Source organism: Branchiostoma belcheri, unplaced genomic scaffold (assembly GCF_001625305.1).
Source record: "Branchiostoma belcheri isolate BF01 breed outbred unplaced genomic scaffold, Haploidv18h27 scaffold6, whole genome shotgun sequence".
NCBI lineage: Eukaryota > Metazoa > Chordata > Leptocardii > Amphioxiformes > Branchiostomatidae > Branchiostoma > Branchiostoma belcheri.
The window spans coordinates 2,066,435-2,090,159 of NW_017804242.1; the positions used below are offsets into that span (position 1 = coordinate 2,066,435).

The 23,725-nt window shown below is 39.9% G+C and overlaps 1 protein-coding gene across 1 annotated transcript; it reads right to left on the reverse strand.

The window, feature by feature from the left end:
* Positions 1-3: 3 nt before the first annotated feature.
* LOC109482605 (ankyrin repeat and death domain-containing protein 1A-like) lies at positions 4-23,516 on the reverse strand. Its single transcript, XM_019785397.1, is given in 19 exon segments — positions 4-211; positions 685-747; positions 750-815; positions 1,242-1,381; positions 1,849-2,058; positions 2,621-2,922; positions 3,403-3,498; positions 3,934-4,032; positions 5,304-5,402; positions 5,886-5,984; positions 6,739-6,798; positions 7,332-7,430; positions 7,802-7,900; positions 8,696-8,794; positions 9,352-9,456; positions 13,585-13,683; positions 21,153-21,251; positions 21,725-21,828; positions 23,158-23,516. Coding segments are annotated over 19 exon segments (2,280 nt in total). The 5' UTR covers positions 23,435-23,516; the 3' UTR covers positions 4-146.
* Between the last annotated feature and the right edge of the window lie 209 nt (positions 23,517-23,725).

Consider the following 23,725-nt stretch of genomic DNA (forward strand, 5'->3'; position numbering starts at 1 on the left):
TTTCGCCCGGGAGTTTGGGACGTTTTCGTGATGACTTGAGCACATCGCGGGGCAGGCAAGCTGTGTAACCAACGAGAGGTTGCCCCTAGGTTGCCCCTGGTTGCACTTGCGTGGTGATAACAAAGGCATCTGGTGAGTCACGTGGGTCAGGAGACGGCGCACTTCCTCGGCGACTGAGAGGCCTCCGCATTCGCCTTTCTTCTGATGTCGTCTGGAACATGCAGGGATCATATCGTCAATGCGTGAGACAACTTTTGTAGTGTTTGCATACTCAGGAGGTACATGTATATTAATTTTTTGTACTTTGTCAAGAAGAGATGTTGAGTTGTCTGACTTAGCATAACAAAACTCAATGGCAGATTCTTCTAGCTCTTGTGGGTATGCAGGAATAGCACTGTGTAGATGAAAGTTTATTCCCATATCGGTATGGGAAATACTTTCATCTACATGTACACAGTGGTATTCCTGCAGGGTCTGCCATCAAACCATGGTGTCTATGTACTAGAATGTCTAACGCTTATGAGACGTGCATTGTTCAACAAATGAACAACAGAAGATAAACCAGATAGTGAGAGTTTAGTGATGGCTGATGTTTTCTGTAGGAATACCAGTACCAGTAGTCAAGCTTGTTTAACCATCTAATTGTTAGAAATGTACACTTGTGTTATAGATCAAGACACCCACCTGCAAGTTTTCTCCTGTCGATCGTCAGGAGTGCTTCGTAGATACCTTTGATGGGGTTGTTTTGGCGATGCATTCACCGTGCAGCCAGATCAACAACATTCTGTAGCCATGCTCGCGATAGCTGTTGGTTCCTGCGTTTGGAAAAGGTATGAAGCACTGTAAACAACACCAGCCCATACATTGTCATAGAAATCATTTTCTCATTACATTATGTTTATATGTATCCTTCATTCATGTTGTCTTTGGATAAAGCATGGATACTGTTCTGGATATAACAGAAGCCAACCACCTATCCCTGTTATGCTTTCTCATGGGCCAGTCTCAATACTCATGGGCCAGTGCAGGTTAGGTGCAACTACTGTAGAAATTGGCTTGCACACCCCAATTGTACTGCCACTAACCTGCTTGTGTAGGTGGTAATATTTCCATTAGCCTAATGTGTATACTTTACTCATCCATGAGACAAAGGCCATAACTTTTTGTTCTATCTGGGTCTATCTTGATGAAAGCCTACCCAAATCTCTGTTAGGTAAAATTAAATTAATCAGCTGACCCACCCGCGTACTGATGCTCAATAGCCTTGATGTGTCCCTCACTGAACTTCCAAATCCTGGCTAGTCTCTTCCACTCGTTGGACTTCAGGTACTTGGTGGCGAGTTTGAAGCAGATGTTGCGGATGTGCTGCGTCTCTGAGGACCTGTCAGTGTTAGAAATACCCATCTGCAGTCAGCTTTTTTGCAGAGACATTTTCAACATTGCATGCAGATGAAGAAAAATGAAGCAGAGTAAAGAGACTCTTTTTAAACAAGCGTTTTCTGTATAGCCAACATTTTGGTGACCATTTGTCACCTTCCTAAGGGCAATTCTGACTAGTTCAATTTCCCTGCGGAAGGTGACAGACAGTTAAAATGTCAGCTGTGCATAAAACACAGTATAGTCTTGGTTGTGTAAAAGGAGTCTTCTGACAGTGCTTCTCACCGCTATACATGTATGTTGTCAAATTTTGTGGCAAGAAGCAGAACTCCAATCAGAAGCTCTTAGGAAGGTGTCTGATAGACACCAAAATGTAAGCCCATTCTTGGTTGTGTAAAAGAAAACTGCATGTATCCTATAATTTATTAACCTGATGAAACTACTAGTATACAAGGTATTTCTACCACTGACCTGTCCTGTCGGAATGACACCTTCCTCAGCCGCGACTTCTGCGGCGCCTTGATGGTGACCGAGTCCTCCGAGACGTACGTCCCCGAGAACTCCTCCCCCTCGCTGAACTCCTCTTCGTCCTTGAAGTCCTCGCTGGGGATGGAGTAGGGGTCATGGCCATTGAGATCAGCTGACTCTTCGTCAAAGTCCTCCCCGTCCAGGTTGTGCGACCTAAAAAATGTTTAGAGTTTGATGTTCAAGGGTTAGGTGTAACAAATCGTTCGGTGTAATGTAGCCAGCTGCCGCTACTCCGCACTGCAGCAGAAGCTGGTGTGTTACACCGAAGGGCGGTCATAGTGAGACTATACATATACAGAATTTGGACAGGTGTGTTATGCCAAAATACCAGCTATACGGATACAGAAGCTGGTGTGTTATGCCAAAGGGCGGTTATACAGGCTATACAGATACAGAAGCTGATCGTGATGTGTTATGCCGAAGGGCTGTTATACCAGGCTGTACACATACAAAAGTTGGACAGGTGTGTTGCGCCGAAGGGAGGTTACACCGGCTATACAGATACAGAAGCTGATCATGATGTGTTAAGCCGAAGGGCCGTTATACCGGCTATACAGATACATAAGCTGGTGTGTTATGCCGAAGGGCAGTTATACCAGCTATACAGATACAAATACTGGTGTGTTACGCCGAAGGGCGGCTATACCAGCCATTAAGATACACAAGCTGGTGTGTTACGCCGAAGGGCGGTTATGCTGGCTATACAGATACAGACCTCCTGCGCAGCCGCGTGGCGGACCGGTAGCCGCTCGTGTCGCTCGCCCTGCTGCTTCCTGTCTCGCTCTCCTTCCGGTCGGGGCTGTTTGGCGTGTTCAGCTTGTCCTTCCCGTCGACCGTCGGGTGGTCGCCCCCCGCCTTGCTCCCCTTGTCCAGTTCGTCGACCAGTTCGTCCTCGAATTCGTCGTCGTCTTCGTAGTCGGAGTACTCATCTGAGTACCCGTCCTCGTCTTCATCCAGGTAGGCGAATAGCTCGTCCTCGTAAAACTCCTCATACTCCTCCTGGTCCTCGGGGAGGCCCTGGGGATGGAAGGAGTTTCTGATCAGTTACAATGGTGTTTGTGGTGTTGTCCCTCATACATTTTGTATATAACTTTTGTATATAACAGTGCGTCCTCGTAAAACTCATACTCCTCCTGGTCCTCAGGGAGGCCATGGGGAATGAAGAGGTTTTAGATCAGTTTCCAAAAAATCACAGCACAAAATGATAGTTGTTTCAGCACCAAGGACAAAACCATGCTGGGAATGCTTCTGCAGTTAAACATTATACATGAGCACATCCTGGCACTTAACTCAAGAAAATCTGTGAAAGGTTGAAACTCACCTACCTTTAAAGACACCCAAAGTGATTTCAGGGCAGTAAAGCTGGATTTTTCTTTTCAATTTACTGGCCATTTTTAAAAATGTTTCTACTACTCAAAGATACAGGAAACTCATTGCCTTAGTGTGACACTCAAGACCACAACCTGGATGTCATAATTATTTTGGAATGTAAAGTACCTTTCTCATCTCATTGTATCGCTCTGCCTTGATCATCATGTCCACAATGGCAATGTGCTCTCCCCTCGCCGCCACTCCAAGTGGGGTCTTCCCTTGCTGGGGTGGGAAACAAAATGGAAGGCTGTTCACAAATACTGTATGTCATATATATTAAATTTTGTATGAAACTATTTCAACTTAGAATTCAAGCAAAGCATTAGTCCATGACCAGTATGCAATGTCATGTCACTTGGATACTTTATTATGCTTTTACTTTTTAGCTTGCATACAATTCAAATACAAATGGTATTCTGCCTGAAGTCTTCAATGAAATATGAAATAGTACAATTGCATGATAAATAAATGATAGGTGGTTGTCACTGACTTGCAAAACTTGCACATTTACTGCATGCATGTCCGTGCCTTTAGAACGTAATGGCATGGCAGCTGATTCCACTCTCTCATCTCAAGTTTTTCGTGGAAAGACATACATTGTACATGTAATCTTCGCTATCTTCAGTCGTTGGGATTCTGGAGAGTGGCCTGTCGTACCTTATCATTGATGTCCAATCTGGCTCCAGCCTTCAGCAGCATCTCACAGACGTCATTGAGTCCGTTCTCCGAGGCCAGATGGATCGGAGTCTGGGTCCTCTGTATGGGACAGAACATGATTTAGTGGTATCAGGAACATGATTTACAAATGTACATGTGTACTAGCCTGAGGTCTGGAATTAGACAAGTCAAAGTCTTGGTAATTTTTGTAATTACAGTATATTGAACTTTAGCTGAATCCACAATTAGCTTGACTTTTCAGGTCTTGTCTTATAAATTGATTATTTCCTAGTGTACTGTAACAGTTATAAAAAATCACATAAGAGACAGGGTGACTGCAAGAAAGGAATCAAAGATAATATACATAAATAGAACATAGAAATATAAGAAGAACAAGTTCATTCAATAAACTTCTGATTATTCCAGTGCCACATACAGTTCATGCATTTACAATAGATAACTCAATTATGTCTTGTCACAGGGAAGACAATGTGAGATTTTGATACTTCCTTTCTGCATCTTTGCTTTGTGTTATACATAATCACACTATCTAATCTTACACAGTGACCGTGGGGTGTCTGTATGAATAAACAGGAGCAGGTACTAATGTATAAATGCACATGCACACTGCAGTCAGACATTATTGACAGAAGCTGGGCTGCATATCCCACACAGCCTAAGTCATGCCTGGAGGCATGCGCCTTCCATGGGTCGACATGAAGGAGAATATTACTATGAGTTATTAATGTTACATATCTGCCATACTTTGAAGGTGATATACTTCTTTGTATGGGTGCTCACATCAAGGGAATATGACGTATTGATATTACGAAGTCGAACCTCCAGTATTAAATGTATTTAAAATTTAGATCAGATAGATCTAAAGACTAGACATCTGTTTTACCTTTTCTTTTGTCCATTTATATTGTTGTACCTCTGTGTTCCCTTGTAATCTTGTAATTAGCTTTCGGCAAAGGAAAACTTTGAACACTAATCCTTTTATCGTACTTTAAAGCAGATGTATCAGGGCTCGAAATACTATTTCTGCATATCTGCACTGCTGCAGGTACAATGTAACGTCTTAAATTACCTGCACCACTCAGAATTTAGAAAGTATGGATCGCTGTTCAGAAGCCATTGCCATTATTCCTTTAATTTGTACTTCATAGGTGGTAACAGTCAATGAAGCAATCAGAAATCCAAATACACCTACATTATATTCAAACCAAGTACATGGGCCAGTGCCAATTAGATTAGACATCAGAAATACCTGCATGCACAGCTCCAATTTTACCTGCACCAACATGCATATATATGGTTGTAGTATTTCGAGCCCTGTGTACTCTTATGTACAATGTATTGGTACTCACGGCGTTGATAGCGTTGATGTCACAGCCAGACTCGATGAGTAACCTGCAGACGTCGTACCAGTTGGACTGGGCTGCCAGGTGCAGGGGTGTCATGTGATGCTGCAGGTCAGACCAGAACATGGGCAGATTTATCTTAAAGTTTATAATTATATCCTGACTAACAGTGCAGTCACATTCATAGCTATAGGGCAATGTATAATTTGGATGTCGACTGCTAACAAGAGCAAAATGAGATTATGAAACCTGACTATGGCTCCAGTCACGTCATACATAGAGGAAAACTAAATGTATTTTCAGGATAGTTGTACATGTCAACGTCATTGTTATGGAAAGGACTGTTTTAGATAATTGTCAGTGGTTGGTTCTATCATAGACTGCTTGATAATTCGGCGGCATCAAAATTGTACAGTCAATGTCCACTTATCTATCAATATACTCTTTATTATAAGCTCAGACATACATGTGCTATAGCTACAATTGCTTGAAATGTCTGATTACAATTGTTCTTCCCTTGTCACAATTTTAAGAAGACTTAGAGAAAAATAGTACTACGTAATTTACTAATAATACTAGGTAACTCACATGGTTCATGGAGTCCACATCAGCTCCGTAGTCGATGAGGATTTTGGAGACTCTCGGATGGCCGTTCTGGGCTGCCATGTGGAGGGGACTGACCTCTTTCTGTGTCCAAAAAACCAGACGTTTGTAACAGTTAGCTTCTTCATAACTTTACAACTACATAAAGATCACAAACACCATGCAGTCCACTGCACCTTAGTCTCTACCAGACTCCAATGGGATGATGGCCAAATAGACTGAATAAAATATGGCAGAGGAGTTAATGAATGTTAAACATCCTGGTAATGAGGTACACATTGTCAAGGAAATTGTTTTCGAGCAACTGTATATAGATTTCCAGTTTACAAAATCTGTCTAGTTGCTTGATAAGTAACAATTTCCTTGTGTGTGCCAGATGAGTTAGCAGGGTATGAAATGACAATTTGCCAAATTGTAACTATTGCTGACTAACTCCAATGCCATATTAGTCTATTGGGCCAATTTATACAGCATTTCTACAGCCTATCCATTGGAGTCTGTAGACACTAACCACACCCCTCCACTCCTCAGTTAGCTCTTCAACTGCACCACCATCACCACAATAGAGCACTTTGATTGGTCAGTATTTTATTTAAATTTGTATCCCATGATGCTCAAGTCCATGAAGAAGCATAGTGACTGTTGAACCCACTTTCCTTCCACAATAAGTGATAAAGAATGTCCTGTTGAAAGTGGTTAGTACTTTTATTGCTGTATATCTGTTAGAGGCCACCACACCTTTGTTAGGAACCAAGTACACCAAACTAGCACTGTGAATAAAGGCACCATGTAGGAAAACCAACACAACACTGCAATTTTGCTCTGTGGTTTGACATACTTTCACATCAACAGGCTTTTTGCCTGGCACAAATGCTGGATGGGCCGCAGGCGTACATTTCTGAAAGTAAATAATCACAGCATTTTAATCCATCAAAAGTAACTCTGGCTTACTGTACTAGAATGAACTGTTGATATTATAGCAATCACAAAATAACAAGTCTCCCATTCTCAGATTATGTGGGAAAATACAAAGTAGCAATCTGCTCAAATTTGAAGTGCTATCATTTCATGATTGATATTTGTTGTTAGCATAACTTACAGGTATTGAATGTTTACTATATCTATAGTCTATTACATTTTGTGTATAGTAATCTGAATTGTGATAGTAATAATGAAAACAGTTTTATAATGGGACTCTGTTCTTTTCTAGTTCATAATGTGTAGATTCCATCCTCCACAAATTCTAACTTAAAATACATGTAACATATATATATATATGGATTTGTTCGAGCTTCAATCATGAAACCTAGCCTGCATCTTGTTTTATTTTTTCTGACCCTGAACTCTTTTCTCATGAATTAGTGGCCAGCAGACCAATTTGAGTACACTGTATTTCGTGAATAAACTTCTAGCTCAAACAAGCAAACTCACGTGGGCATCTGCGTTCACGTCTGCGTTGTTGTCCAGCAGTATCTCAGCGATATCAATCCAGCCCTCCTCTGCAGACAGATGGAGCGGCGTCTTGCCATCCTGGGAAAAAAACATGGATGTTAATATTAATATACTGTTATCTACTTGTTGCATAAATGCATAAAATGTTTATAGATTGGCTATTATGTTCTACTTGAAGCCTTAGAATGCATGGTTAATCCTAATTCCATGTAGCCTGACTACATGTACATCACCCTAACTTTTACATGTAGCATTCCTTCTATTGGTTAGGCCCCTAGAAGCTTGATAATTAAAACCTCTATGTCAGGAGAATTGTTAACAATCCTGTTCATTTATGGATAATTGTGCTAACAAGGACCAATCATTGTTAGACTCAAGAAACTGTCTGTTAGGTATTAGATTTTCGATTTTTAGTTCGTTAACGAGTTGCTTGTAATTAGAATAGATACCGTGTCTCTCTCGTTGACCTCAGCCCCGGCCTGGATGATCTTGGTCAGGACCTCAGGGTGGCCGTTCTTGGACGCGTAGTGGACAGCTGTGCTTCCATCCTGAAGGAAAATAGTACACAGTTTATTACCTTTGCAGGAGGAAAACATATTGTTTTTGTTCTGTTGCATCTTCTTCTCCAAACAAATAAAGTCAATGACCTGGACCAGATGACTATCAACATGGTAACTGGTGCAAGAATGCTGGGTTTGATTCAATAACAATCATAGTACAAAATGATAAGTGTTTCAGCACCAAGGACAGAAACATGGTGGGAATGCTTCTGCAGTTAAACATTACAAATGAGACCGTCCTGGCACGTCATTCAATGAAATCAGCAAAAGAATGAAACTCACCTTCCTTTTAAAGGCACCCAAAGGAATTTCAGGGCTTTAAAGTCAATTTTCTTGCCATGTTTTTTGATGTTACAGTAGTAAGTTGCATCAACTCTTTTCCATATCATACCGATATCTTTGAGGCAAAACTTTGATGTTGCTGACAGAAAATAGTTGCTTGTTTGACTCCTCACGTAGTTTGTTTTTGAGCTGTTTCAAAGGCTTCAAGTATGACATGAATGATGAAAATTAAATGTGCTCGGAAATGGCAGTACAGGAAGTAAATGTCAGTATCACACAGATTTTCTCATCGAGAATATATTCTGTTTTTCCACCCTGACATTGCAACGGATGCCTTTAACGTTCACTCCTGGCGTGGATTCATGTCTCGTTCAAGATAAAAGCCGTCATTACATATCAAAGGCTCCAGATTGCTCCCCCTCTTATCCGGCAGCATGAAGAGAGTGCCAGTAAAGGTCAGGAGTTATCCCTCCCCCCCATTAGAGCGGCGAGGGAAAGTACCTTGGATCTGGCGTTGACGTCACAGCCCGCCCCGATGAGGTACTCCACCGGCTCCAGCTTACCATGCTCCGCCCCGATGTGGAAGGCAGTCTTACCAGTCTGCAGTAAAAACATCAGTGATTGAAACTCTACCAGTGCTAATGAAGGTATATAGAAGTTCTATTGTATTAAGTGTACCTTCTCTAGTATATTAATTGGGCTACATGCAGTAGTTACTTTATATGGTGCCAATGTGGAAAGCAGTCTTGCAAGTCTGCAGCAAAAAAGTAAAATGATCACTAACTTTTTTATTGCAAATTTTTACCAGAGAACTAATTGCAAACACTTTAGAACATTTGATAATGAAATGCAGTGGCAAACAATATTCCATAATTAGAACTAAAGGCTAACTGGTTTTGATTTGTTTTTTTGAGACAGACTGAGGAAGACAAAGGATCCCGGTTTTTGTGTGTAGGCTTACATTTGTTGAGAAAAAGGTAGTTTTCTTTAAACATTTATAAACATGTGAAAGTTGGTATAATTTGGTGACTTAAAAAATATCAGATGAACTGAGCGTGATCAAAACTTTAGTGTTGAGAAAAAAAAAAGTTTAAAGCATGTAATCTGAAGGAGTCATAGGAATACATGTAGATACGAATGCTGGGTTTCCCTCATACCTTATCCTTCCCATTGAGATCAAAACTCTCCAGGTCCTCCAGGATAAACTGTATAACGTCCACATGGCCATTCTGTGCTGCACAGTGGAGGATGTTTAGCCCTTGCTGCAGTGGCAGAGAATTACAATATACTTAGTAATCAGTATTAGAAAACTTCGTTACACAACAATTGTACAAGGTACAGCATATGGCATCTACTGCTATTATAAATGTAACAACAAACATGTACATTTTACATCTTACCCTAACAGTATCCTATCAAGAACATACTTGGAGACTAATCTACCTTACAAAGACTAATATTAGAGGAGGTATATATTAGATGAGAATGTGCTTTAATTTACAATTATCATATAGCCAGGTGACGTTGACCAATCAGAAGGCGCCATTCCACATTCCTTATGACGCCGTAATGTCACAAATAGAGTCAAAATCGGGTATTTATTCATCCCAATCCATACATTCAGTCGAACCGCAGACCGCTATGCGCATCGGTTCTGCGCAGCTCTCTCTAAGATCTCGTTTAAATCTCGCGCTTCTTTTCCAAGGTAATGTGATCCGCGAGAATCCGCGAGAGTTTGCTACTGTTTACTGTTTCGCTTGTAACTCCGCTTTGCGAAAGTGTTTCCTTGTCATACGTTAATGTGAGATGTAAGAAGGGCCGGCGTCACGCTCAAGGTCGCAGATGTACATTACCGGTGGTGTTTGTTGGAGAAACGAGGTTTCAAAGTTGACCGTGTATGATGGAGTTGATTCCACTCGAGATAGGTACCCTTTAGTTTTTTTGGGGGCAAACCCGTTTGCCCTATTTCATCGTCGATTTGGTGTATTGTTTAATAAAGTATAGACCCTCCCTCATCTATCGTGTGTTGTTTCTTTTGGGATCCTGTAGTTGTTACAATATAATAACCGATAGTAAGTTGAGCTCATTCAGTCGAATTCTCAACGATTTTTGTTCGAATCTCAAGCTTTTGCAACTAGTTCTAACCAATACACCTGTAATGTAAGATATGGCTGAAATATAGTTATGTTGGCTTGACACCTGTGTACTTAATTTTGAAGTTGCACAATGTGTATTGCAGCTCGACCTTGAGAAAAAGTGTAATTTCTTTACAGTTTCTTTGCCTTTGAAAATGTTCTGTTAAAAGTTATATAAAAAAAAAAAGAAAGTGACAGAATATCGACCAAATAGTAAGCTTCAAAACGATACCCACTTTACGGATGAAAACAGAAGAGAAGGAATTTGGGCATGAACAAATACAACAACAGGTTGATTTTTCATGACCTAATTTTTGAAGGAGAAATCGGACACTATGACCTGTTACTGTAAATATACAAACATCGGGCATATGTACTGACAAGTTGGTATAGTTGCACATGAATCCCACTTTCTCTAGCGTCTTTGTGATATAAGTCTGACTTGGAATGGGTTTCAGAAAGTCTGTTTGTGTCGAAAAAACTTGATTACTTCTTTTTATGAACTTTCGCAAACAGCGGTTGAAAGTTGCAACATTGTTGGCGGCGCGAAAAATGGAACGCGCTGCCTTGGTTCCATGGATCGAACGCAAGAGTTCGAAACCGATTGACTTCAAATTTGACGATTTTTGAATGGTCAGAACCTTGTGTTAAATTCCTCTTTTTGTATATACTTGAATGTTATCATATCACGTATTATATTGCATGTGGTAGCCAGATTCATACAGTTTCTCATACCAAGAAACGAATTTTATGACATCACGCGAAATGTATCTAAATGTAGCGGAAACTCAGGATGGTGTGTGTCAGTAGCTTACAACTGGGCTAACATTTGACCACCGCGATGTGCGCATCGTCACAGTTTTTTTGGGGGCAAACCCGTTTGCCATAAAATTTACCAGGGGTCATTGGTATCAATGTAAAGGTAAAGAAGTGGGCTATCACAATGTGGTATTAGCCAACGGGATCCAGTTAAATAGTAAAAAAGACAAGCACAAATAAACTGACCAAAAATTGCTAATTTTTGGAAGGCCGTAGCGCTCGCTGTCATTTTGCAATACACGAAATATCTACATGGTTGTACTGGGCAAATCCTGTAGATGTGAAAAAATGTAAACATTGTGTAGGTCTGAGGTCTTTTTGCTGCACTATAGGCAGTTGTTTACACCCATGCAACGGGGTCAAATCGTGACCCGGCAAACGCCGTATCTTAGAGAATAACGCGTTCTACGGTGACCTGCGGTTCGACTGCATTAAACAAAATGAATAATCACCCGCATATGACCTCAGGTGACCCAATAGAACACAGCTCTACTTCTAAAAAATCCAAAAATAACTTGAGTTGTGTTCCGATGACCTCAGGTGACTCCCATAAGAACACCTGTTCCCTGCCTGTGACCCAGATAGAAGGCCATAGAACGTGAACCCCCCAGTGACCTCAGGTGACTCCAGATGGAACAAATATTCTATGTTCTATTCAGCATGTGCAAGGGGTAAATTGTACATTGTGTCACTCTTCACTGCATCAGTTTGGATAGGCTATCGTGTAAGCTATATGATAATAGCGTTAATGGCCCGCCCTTTCTCGGTGAATATGGTGTGATAAAGCCTTGTCAGTTGCTATAACCACCTCATAAAGCCACCTCGTTCGCTGCGCTCACTTGGTGGCTTTATTCGGTGGTTATAGCAGCTGACAAGGCTTTATCACACCATATTCACCTCGGGGCGGGACATTAACCCTTAATTATTGGAGTTTCTTCATCTGATTTGTACAATGCAGGGGTTTTCAAATACCAAACTGCACTTGAATTTGCTTTTTTGTGACTAATATGAGAAAAATCCTGGCGTCCTTTGTAGATGATACTACCATGATTATAAACAATGTGATGATGCCAAGACATTAATATGAATTTGTAGATTATAAAAATGTGATGGTGCCAAGACATTAATATGAATTTGTAGAGTACATTTGTTCATTAGGTAGCTAAGTATTGATGATTCAGTGAAATTTATGGGCAGCCACTTCTGGTTCAAAGGTGCTAGAGAGATAGTTGGAATGTTTCCAATGGAGGTGCAAATACTTCCTGGCAATAAGTATGATTGCATATGAATGGAGACAGTTCTAGCTCTATAATCATGACAGTCTTTAACAGAAAGACATCAACTGCACAGCAAATTTCTTCATACCCTGGAGAGGCGTAATTACATATGCCATTACAGGGAACACTACTAAAGGCTGCATCAAGTTGTTTTTGCTAATTGGTATTCACATCAGGTTTAGATCACTTTCCAAAGAAAAGTCTTTTCAGTTATCTGGAAATGTTGAGCACAAAGAACATTTGTGGCAGTCATGCTCGCATACAATCCCTTTTTAATGATAATCCTCCAGAGAATATTTTTTTTATTATCTCCACGCAGATCTCTTAGGAGCAAGACACTATCTCTCTCTCTCTCTCTCTCTCTCTGTATATATATATATATATATATATATATATATATATATATATATATATATATATATATATATATATATATATATATATATATATATATATATATATATATATATATATATATATATATATATATTATATATATATTTATATGTTGGCCTGGCCATATGCCATATTCAGTTGGCCCCACACACTGGCAAACCTAGCATCTTGCCCCGAAGAGATTTGCTTGGGGATTAGTCATTTGAAGTGACATTGTAATCCTGTCATATTCCTTCTTATTTCAAATCCTCCTGCAGTTGACCTTGCTCCTGGGGTGTTCTATAGTTCAAGGTGATCAGGTTCCACATCACCAGACACATAATTCACATTCTACCAGTCAGGCAAACCAGCGTGGGCACTGAGGTTTGAAAATTGATATAAATTTACAACAGGAGCTGTTTCAGTACCTGGGACATCACCAATTCAAGGTATATATAAGGTGAAGGTAGTCCCATAGTCTTTTTCTGGCGGTAGGGGCAGTGGGTGGGTAATCCACTATTTCCAGGGCATGATATTGGAGGGCGGAGCCTTTTCCAGTCTATTCACAGTCTTTTATCTTTTCAACTGAAGAGTCAGGTACCCATTTTATCTATTACACCTGTTTGTGGGTAGAGTGAGGAAAACTGTGCCAAGTGCCTTTCCCAAGGATGGAATTAGCAGTGTCTACATGTAGGTAAGAATGCCAGGAATCAAACCCTTGACCTCTCCATCTCGTGTCTGCTGGTTTTACCCATTCAGCCAATCGACACCACTGAGGTCTTACCTTGTTTTCACATGTTGCGTTGGCTCCAGAGAAGACCAGTGCTCCAACGGTGTTTCTGTAGCCAAACCAGGCTGCCCACAAAAGCGCCGTCATCCCGTACTGAAACGGAACAAAGGAGTTGATTTTCATCTTTATTGCCTGTTCTTATATGTATACCCACATGGGCTAAATGCAATAGTTGTAACGGAGTATATGAGTCTTGCATTTGGGTGTAACAGGTTGTTCGGTGTAATATAGCTAGCTGCTGCCGTGCCACGTTACTGCAAAGCTGATGTGTTATGCTGAAGAGCGGTTATACCGGCTATATATACAAATACAGATAATTAATTATAGTATTGATAGTAAACAAAGGGAGACAAAACTAAGCATATTCATTGATGTTATCACTATCATATACATCTTAGATCCTAAATCTATTATTTGACTTGATACCTTCTGTTCGCTCTGGAAACTTTCAATTAATAGAGATAAAACTAAAGTAATGATTTTTTCTAAGAATATGCGAACAGGTAATAAAAGAAACCCCAACTTCCAATCACAGGGCCAGATTTTAAAGTTAACAAGCTTTTACACATACCTTGGTGTAGATATAACACCCTCAGGTTCATTTCATCGTGCAACAAAACAACTTAGAATCAAAGCCCTCAGGGCGTCTTTTAAGCTCAAGTCCCTACTCATGTCAAACCACAACCCATCCATTCCTTTAGCTCTTGATCTGTTCAATAGTCTAGTGAAACCAATTCTCCTGTATTGTAGTGAAATTTTAGGACCAACGGTCCAGTCACGGGATCTCATTCTCAACGGAGTTACTGAATGTCCCAATGAAAACGTAAGAACTCTAGTATCCAATATTATATTTCCGATATTGGGCAGAGATATAAATTTCAACAAGGCTCACCGTGTAGGGAAAAAAGCCGATCCATCTATGTCATCATCTAACCGCCCTATTCTTATCCGACTTAGTAACTACAATGACAAGTTAGATATTATATATCATTCCAAAACACTAGCTAACCAAAACATAACAGTAGTCCAGCCTACTATTTCTTACGAGATTTCCGACTTAGAATACGTTCTGCTAAACTTCTGTAAGATACTTCTCCGCGTCCCTAAAAGCTCAGTTAACGCTGCTGTAAGGGGCGAATTAGGCATATTCCCACTGTACATAGATATCCAGACGCAACTGATCAAATATTGGATAAGACTAAACAACCTTCCTGATGACAGAATAGTTAAGAAAGCATATCACGAAGCCGTTAGACAAGAGCAAGACTGGGTAGTCCATGTACGAGACACACTCTGTAGACATGGTTTCCAAAATATTTGGTTGAATCCCATTACAGATGCCAAATATTTCGGATTCATTTTCAAAGAGCGCCTTAAGGACGGATTTCTATCTGGCTGGAGGCAAAAGATAAATAGCTTTAAAAAACTTGAGACATACTCAAAAATAAAAAAGAACTTTCACATCGAGAACTATCTCCTTTCTGTTCAAAACAAATCCTTTATAGTTAATACCACAAAATTAAGAATCGGAGCACACTGCCTAGAGATTGAAAAAGGCAGACACAACAATATACCAGCCAGTCAGAGATTATGTCCTACGTGCAAAGATGGAGTTGAAGACGAATATCATTTCCTGATGACATGCCCCACATATGACGAAGAGAGACGCAAATTAATGCAGATGATCCGATGTAAGACTACTAAAACATTACCCAACACATCTAGAGAGACGTTCCATGTACTTATGTCATGTCCAGACACATTTTCTGTATATATAGGTCAATACATTTATAATGCCATGCAAAAAGACATCTTAGAATAGCTGTATAAGTAGAGTCACTGAATTTTTTATCAACTACATGTATATAGTATAGCGTTTCGTAGCATTTGTATGTAGAATCTTAACATTCCTGGCAAGTAACTTAGTATACACTGTTTAGTAGCCATATGCGTAGAACATGTTTAGTATAATTAGGTACAACTGCTCACTGTACCCTTCATGTGTATAGTCTAGCGTAATGTAGAATGTCATGTAGAGTCGAAATATTCTCTAGCCAGTAGTTATTTATAATACTCTGTCAGATACAATGTCCGTTGACCATATATATAGCATTATGTTAGACACATACCAACTAGTAATCTTATTATTTGCCATACATTGTACCCGTGACAATCGTTGTGCAATAAACTTTGACTTTGACTTGACTATTATTTACAAACAGTTAAATAATTGTATAAAGCTTATAATGCTACCTTGAAATCTATCATATACATGTACATGTTACAATTAAATCAATAATTGTTGACAAATCAGTTAAGCATATACATGTACAACTACTGAAAAAAGATTTCATTTATTTAGTGGCATCTGCAATCTGTTACTAACTTAATGTCTATATTATTAAGACAGATTAAATGGCACTGAGTATCATAGTAACAATACATGTACATGTACTGACTTTTAAAAAAAAGGCAAAGCTAGATGATCAGGACAACTATTCATTGAACTCCCTTAACTCAATCTGTAGTCTCTCACATCCTTTAAAGCACTAGTTGATATAATAATAACTAAAGTCAATACCCTGCTCAATAGAAAGGTGAACTTGCCAAATTATCACTTTGATAGGAGAGCTTATGATCTGATCCAGTCTGTGGACATTATACAGTAAAAGTTTTTTATGTTCGGCGCACGAGAGAGCTGAGCCGATAAGCCGGGGGCCACAAAATTGATTATAGATTTCCCTGCCCTAATCGTCCCTTTCAACAAGCCTCCCGTGTCACGTTTTATTACGATCGGTCTGTTCAAGATCACATGCGATCCTGTGGAGCAATAAATACTCGGCGCTTTGAAAGAAAACGGTTTATTCTGTGGTAATGCTTTCTCAGCCTGGATTAGCATACACATACTAGTAGTCTTTCATATATAGCGGCTTTGTAAAGGCGGGTCATAATTCCAGGGAACTCCAAAGAGTACTCTCATACAGTGTCATGTATTTTGTTTGCAATATGCCTGGTAGGCATACAATATTTCAAACTGTAATGGGTTCAACCTTACCTCTTTCAAAGATAGAGTCAATATATTGTGAGTTTCTATCACAGATTGTATCTATATATTCAGACATGCATGCATTGGGAATCTGTATTCAAGTGAGGAACTCATGTAAAAAGCTCTCTCTCATAAGATAGCTGCACTTGTGAGGGAATGGCTAAATTACATGGGCAGTCAGACAGGCGTGACTTTGCAGTAAGGTCAGACACTCAGGATGTTCACTGATAACGTCTCAAGAACAAAAGCAGTATGATCGCGGCAGCATCTGCAACGCTACATGCATATGTTTGCAGGGCTCAGAATTCTTGTTCTGCATACATTTGTAATAAGTACATGTACACTACTGCTAGCCTGAGTGTCAGCCTTGTTAGCTTTCGTCCGCTACCCAAGGTCCGCTCCCCGCGGGGAGCGGACCTTGGGTAGCGGACGAAAGCTAACAAGGCTGACACTCAGGCTACACTACTGCAGGTAATTAAATGAAAAATACCTGCACCAGACACATTTTACCAGCACTGCTCAGAAAGAGTGGATAACACTAAAAACTGTTCCTAAACCACTGTCATTATTTCTTCTACACTCCAACATATTATGTAGTGACAGTCAATTCAGCAAAATGGAAATCCACGAGCTTATTTTGTATACAAGCCCAATGCATGGCCCAGTACAGGTTAGATGCAGATAGATAATCTGCAAATTTAGGTGGTATTTTGAGCCCTGTCTTTGAGACTAAAAATCAGCAGATAGGGGCACATTCTGCCATGCTGCACATGGAATGCTGAAGCTGTCTTTCAACAAGAACAGGCAGGTCATTCGTCTTCTGTCTGTTCGAACCGGTGAAAGATATGCGTGTATTAGACATGCGTGTAACGATATTGGCACGGTCTTATGGCTCGGAAAGGGGATCACAAGATACACCGGTAGAATACTTCAGCTCATGATCATGAAGCACAATGCATGTGTGCACTTAATCCTGTTGTTCACATAGTTCTAGGGAATTCAGAGAAACTAGTGACAAGGGGCAAGGAAAAACATTTCATGCAGTGCAATAGCTCAATTGGTAGAGTGCTCACTTTGTAACCGGGAGGTTGCGAGTTCAAACCCCGGCCGGGTCATACCAAAGACTTTAGAAATGGTACACACTTCTTTCTGCGCTTGGCACTTAGCACATATGAGAAAGAGTATGGGAAGGTCAAACACACCGCACTACCAGCAGACTAGCCCCCTGCTGTAGTGCATAATTTTATATATTGCACAACTGTGTGTCGCCCAAGGGCTACAGATATGGATATGGGCACCTCCCTACGCTCTGCATAAGGGAACGGGAGACCTTTCCTTTTCCTTCCTAAGCTAAGTTGCTAATTTCTAAGATTACTACAGTTACTGTAACTTAATACTTGATAATCTTACATTTACAAATGCCAGTATTTCTACGGGAGATACAATTTTGGGACGGATCAAAGATTGATCTAGTCCATTTAATATTTCAGTAGGAGCACATACTAAGGACTTTTTCTGACATTTGGGACCATTTAGGGCGATAAGGGTAAACACTAACAGCTGCTGTGCAGTGGTAATACTGAACATGCTTAATTACTTCCTAATGCTTGCCTACAGAAATTACTATAATAAGTTATGCTTTTAAATTACATACAGTCATCCAAGGCAATGAAAATGTTCATGGACGATCGATAGATATCTTCCTCTATGCAGTCCCAAGGGATGGAATATTACCAATACCAGTAGTGACGACAGGGAAGTGGTAGAAAATCACTTTCCTTGGGCCAAGCAATTAATAAGCATTATATTGCATGACGTATATGTTATTATAATGGCTTGTCCTTTGTGTGACATGTTTAGTGTTCAAGTAGCTAGAGTACATGTCAGATGTTGTGTTGATGTTTTGGTCATAGCTACAAAGTAGCTTTGTACCAGATTCATATTAGTACACAACATAAGGTAATAGATAGTGAAGACTATTGTGTGAATATAAGAATATAAGGAATAACATAAAATGCCCTCTCCTTGAAGTTCCTACAAAAAAAATCTTTAAAAAATCAGACATTTGAGTCTTGATTTTTACCAGGATTACCACGATCAAAAATTACAAAATGTACCTTGGGGTTTAGTGGTTCAAGATGGCAGTTTGACAACATTAAATGTTATCTTTCACATTTAGAATCTCTGTGATTTACATCCAATAAAGCAAAAAGTCCTACAATAAATTTTGTATGTAAACCCAGTATATGAGCTGGTTTTGGAGCTGATGCAAGTAGGCATCAGAAATACCTTGCACAGCTTCAATTTTACCCGCACATAATGCAGGTGGTATTGTGACCCAGAAAAGAAAAGAAACTCAAGGAGCTTAGAGAGCTTGCGAGGCAGAAGGCACGGTGGAAACAGAATTGAAGAAAGACTGAATGCAGCTACAGGATATTTCCACACAACTGTAGACGCAGAACACAGTGAATGATGATGATGATGATTGTGACCCATGAAACACATTCGGTTTCTCCTCGATTTCCATCCTGTAGTTCACAAGTGCCTTCCGCAGGCCCACCCATTAGCCCGTCATGACGCGCTTGGCTGGGAGCCACGCACATAAAGCTCAGAAGGATGGCTGCTCAAGCTGTCAGAGTCACGACTCCCTCCCTTCTGTGCAACAACCTGGCACTGAAGGCTTTTCTGAATTCCACGCACACTCTTTAAGCTCTGTCAAGTCGTCCTTGCTTGACACACCAAAGACAATCAAAAACTTAGTCTGCAGTCGGTGAGCATATTGCAACACACACATAGAGCTTTTATCATCAGAGATTTTGAGTAAAAGATAACTAGTGTGGGCCAAAACAGGCTAATAATAACGCTGGTCCGACTTTTCTGAATTCTATGCACAAGCTCTGTGAAATGATCCTTGACTCGGGCAATCAAAAACTAACCACAATCTGCAAAAATATTGCATCACACAAGGAGATTTCATTGTCAGTAATATACTAAGTATTAAACATTGAGGCACAACAAAATTATGAACATCTCACTGAAGGTTTTTCTCAATTCCGCACACAAGTCATGTGAAATCATCCTTGACACACTGACAATCAAAACTTAAACCGCAGTCTGCAAGAATATTGCATCACACAAAGAGATTTCATCATCAGAAATATGAGACAGTGTGCATCAATGTATTCTAAACGAAACTAGGGTGCTTTTCTGAATTTCGCACGCATTTCTGTGAAGTACATTGTAGTCTTTGACACAGAAGATCAAATGTGACAGCAGTCTGTGAGATTCATCTTCCTTAATATTAATAAAAGAGACAAGGGTGGGCTACAACAGGCTAACAAGGTGGCACCGTAGGCTTTTCTAAATTCCACACACATTAAGCTCTGTGAAGTCATCATTGACACAGACAATCAAATGTGACAGGTCTGTGATGAAATTCTATCAACAGGAATGTTAAGCAAAAGAAACTAGGGTGGGCCACAACTGTAACAACTAGGCTTTTCTGAACTCTGTGCACAAGCTCTGTGAAGTCATCCTTGACATACCAACAATCAAAAAGCAGTCTGCAACAATATTGCATCACACAAACGTAAGAGATTTCAACGTCATATGAGTAAAAGAAGTAAAAGGGTTTGTCGCAACAGCAGGCTCTAATTAGAGACTTGTATGTCATTTCAGCTGGGAACAGGAACCCAACGCGCGTAAAGTTATCTTTTGTCTGAAGCGTTAAAAAGACATTAGGGTTGGTGTTAACGAATATGAATCATCCTTGCACGCGCTATTGCTCCTCTGGGAGAGATAAAGACCGAAAAGGGTCCTTTTATCATAGTTTTCGATGAAACGGAAGACCTAGTTTTTACTACCCTTATCTTGTGATTGGCATTTAAGACCAGTTTAATGGACTACTTGGGAATACTTCAGACATGAAATATGTTTGCTGCAATGTTGGGGAACCTCTCACCAGTCTCTCGCAAACTGTCGTATTAGAAAAGCAATACAGGCAATCCTGCCCAAGAAGACCACTCAGGGGACCAATAAAATCAGGTCTATGTGGACAGGTGGTCACTACACACAGGATTCTTGAAATGAATGTGTCAATGGGAAAAGTTATCTAACTAATTATAAAGGGACCACCAACAAGTTGGTGACTGTCACAGTTAGACCAGGTGGTCCTTATGTATAGATGGCCACTTGCACACTAACAGGTTTGGCAATGTAGTCCTTGGAACACCTGTGTATCCAAGGTTATCGTGGCACAGCTATGACATTAATGCAGGACTCTAGCCAGCACCAGTTTTTCTGTCAATTACCTGAACTTTGCGGCGTGTGACAGAAATTTTTTTTTAAAACAATCCGTCAATATTGACAGACAGAATTAACACAAATTTTGAAGGCTTGAAACCCCCCCTTGATTGTGAGCGCCTCCCTGAATCCGGTGATAAACCTGGACTGACGGAGAAAAATTTTAAGCTGGCTAGAGCTCTGCAGCATAAATATTATGAAACAACTGTCTCACCTTGTCCTCTCCATCGATGTTAGCGTCATGGCTGGAAAGCATCTTGACAATCTCCGTGTTTCCATTTCCCGCTGCCCAGTGAAGGGCAGTTCTGTCAACCTGGAAATAATATTATCATCATGTTCAAGAGTTTACAGTACTGTACATTTTAGGCATTCTTTTCTTTCAGTTACAACCCTTTAAGAGATAGACTAGATCTGTCCATGATATCAGCGTCATTGTCTGAGAAGTTTTGGATAACGGAATCTCCCAAAGTCACCATTGCCACATTCTTATGACAGTAATGTTCAGCCAAGTGATTTGTAATAATACACTAGTCTAACTTGTATCTTACACAACATATTTCATTTCATATATTCATGACTTTAACTACTGTGCTGGTTGCAATAATATGATAGATATTTTGAATTTTTCTTCTATAAATGCTATGGAACAAAGAAAGCAAATAGACTATAGACTAAATTGGGTCCATTCTTCATTTTCTTTGATATTCCACCATCGTTAATGTCTCTTGAGAATTGAATGACATTGAAAAAAAAACATTTACAAGTTATTGAGTTATTGGGTCTAACCTGATTCCTAGCATTGACGTTGACGCCTGACGACAGCAGTGCCTGGACCCGTTTGATGTCATTCTTTCTGGCGGCCTGGTGCAGTTCCTTCTCCTGACGGGTCACTGCAAGGGTAAAGGTTAGAAGACAGGTCACCGCAAGTTTAAAGTTCAAAGCTTACAAGTCACCAACTAGTACTACAAGTACATATATCTATATATATATATCTATATATATCTATATATATCTATATATATCTATATATATCTATATATATCTATATATATATATATATGTGTGTATATATATATATATATATATAGAGAGAGAGAGATAGATAGATAGATAGATCTATATATATATATATATAGATAGATAGATAGATAGATAGATAGATACATAGATAGATAGATAGATAGATATATAGATATAGATAGATATATAGATATAGATAGATATATATTTAAATATTCCCTGTCATAAGTACATGTAGGTACCGACTGTGATTAGAATGTACTAGATTCTAGTAACTATTAGTTATAGGGAAAGAGCAGGTCCTTCCAATGTCACCACCACTAGCTGGACTGCCTTTGAAATTGGCAATCATGAACAGATATTAAGTTTCTATTTTGCTCTCATCCAAGGTAAGTGCAGTGAGTGAGGAGAATGCCACATTCTGAAATTCTGTTATCTCGCATATCTTGAGATCTTAAAAGACTTTTTAAGGAGACAGCTGCATTCAAAAGCAAGTGCAGGTGCTAAGAATATAATAGTACGGGTGGGCTGTTAAGCAAGTGCTTATTACTAAATAATTTTTGCTTAGACTATCTTGTATCAGAAGGGATCTGTATTTAAAAATATCTTGACATTAGCATTTTAATCTTGATTAACGTCAACAAACACATAAGTTAAGGAAATTTCAAGCACACTCTTCAAGTTCCTTCATGCACCTGTATAATTTTTTTCATAGATTCAAAACATTCTCATGCACGAAAACAAATCTAGTCTCTACCATACTCCAATAGTTATAAGATTTAGCCAAATAGAATAGTACGCCATTGGAGTCAGGTGGAGGTTACAGAAATGTCTTAATCTACACTAGTTAAGTGGCAATGAAGCTGCTTTGTGTTTTGTTGTGTGTATGGCCCAGTGATGAACACATCCTCTTTATAACATATTAAGCTGACAGTGTGTGAAAATTGCTCACCCAAACATTAACGTGGGCAATTTTGCGCAAAAGTGAATCAGATGTGCGATTAGCAATAAGTTGTAAATGAGGTTGGATGCAGGGAGTGTGTGTATCATGGGCAAGGTTATAGGGGATTATAATGTGGCTTTTATACAGCCAGTTACGGTAAGAATGAAAGGCTTCACTCTGGTAATATTGCTGCATCATAAAGTGTCATTCATTGGTTGCACTTTTTGCACAATGTGCAAATTTAGCATACTCCTACTTGTATCAGGTCCTTCTTCTGCCTTGCCAGCTTTCTTCCAAAACAGCCACATGCTGTTCTCTGGTCCTTCTGTCGTCATTCTCTTGCGCACATTTTCCCATCTCCGTTTGGGCGGCCTGAAGGGAACGGGCATGACCGGCACCGGCCTGGGTCTGGTGGGGTCGTTAGCGGGTTGATAGCCGGGGCGACTATCCGGGACCACCTCAGCACCCCGCAGCAGGTTATCGGTTTTCCACTTCAGGATCTCGTCATGCGTGCTTCCCGGCAGTTCCGCCATCTTTTATATACTATGATATTAGAATCTCCGACTTGACGTATAGGCAAAGTTCCAACGTAGAGTTCAGATGATGATTGAAAATGAAATCGAAGTGAATCGTTCCAGAGTTTTTAAGCTCAGGCTGATGCTTCCAGGCAGTGCCAACATCTTCTAAATAGAATTTCCGATTTGACCAAATGTACAGACAAAGTTCCAGCGTAGACTTCAGATGATGATTGCAAATGAAATCAGAGCTTTATTGAATCCTCCCTTAGTTTTTAAGCTACTGATGATGCAAGACTACGAAAGGAG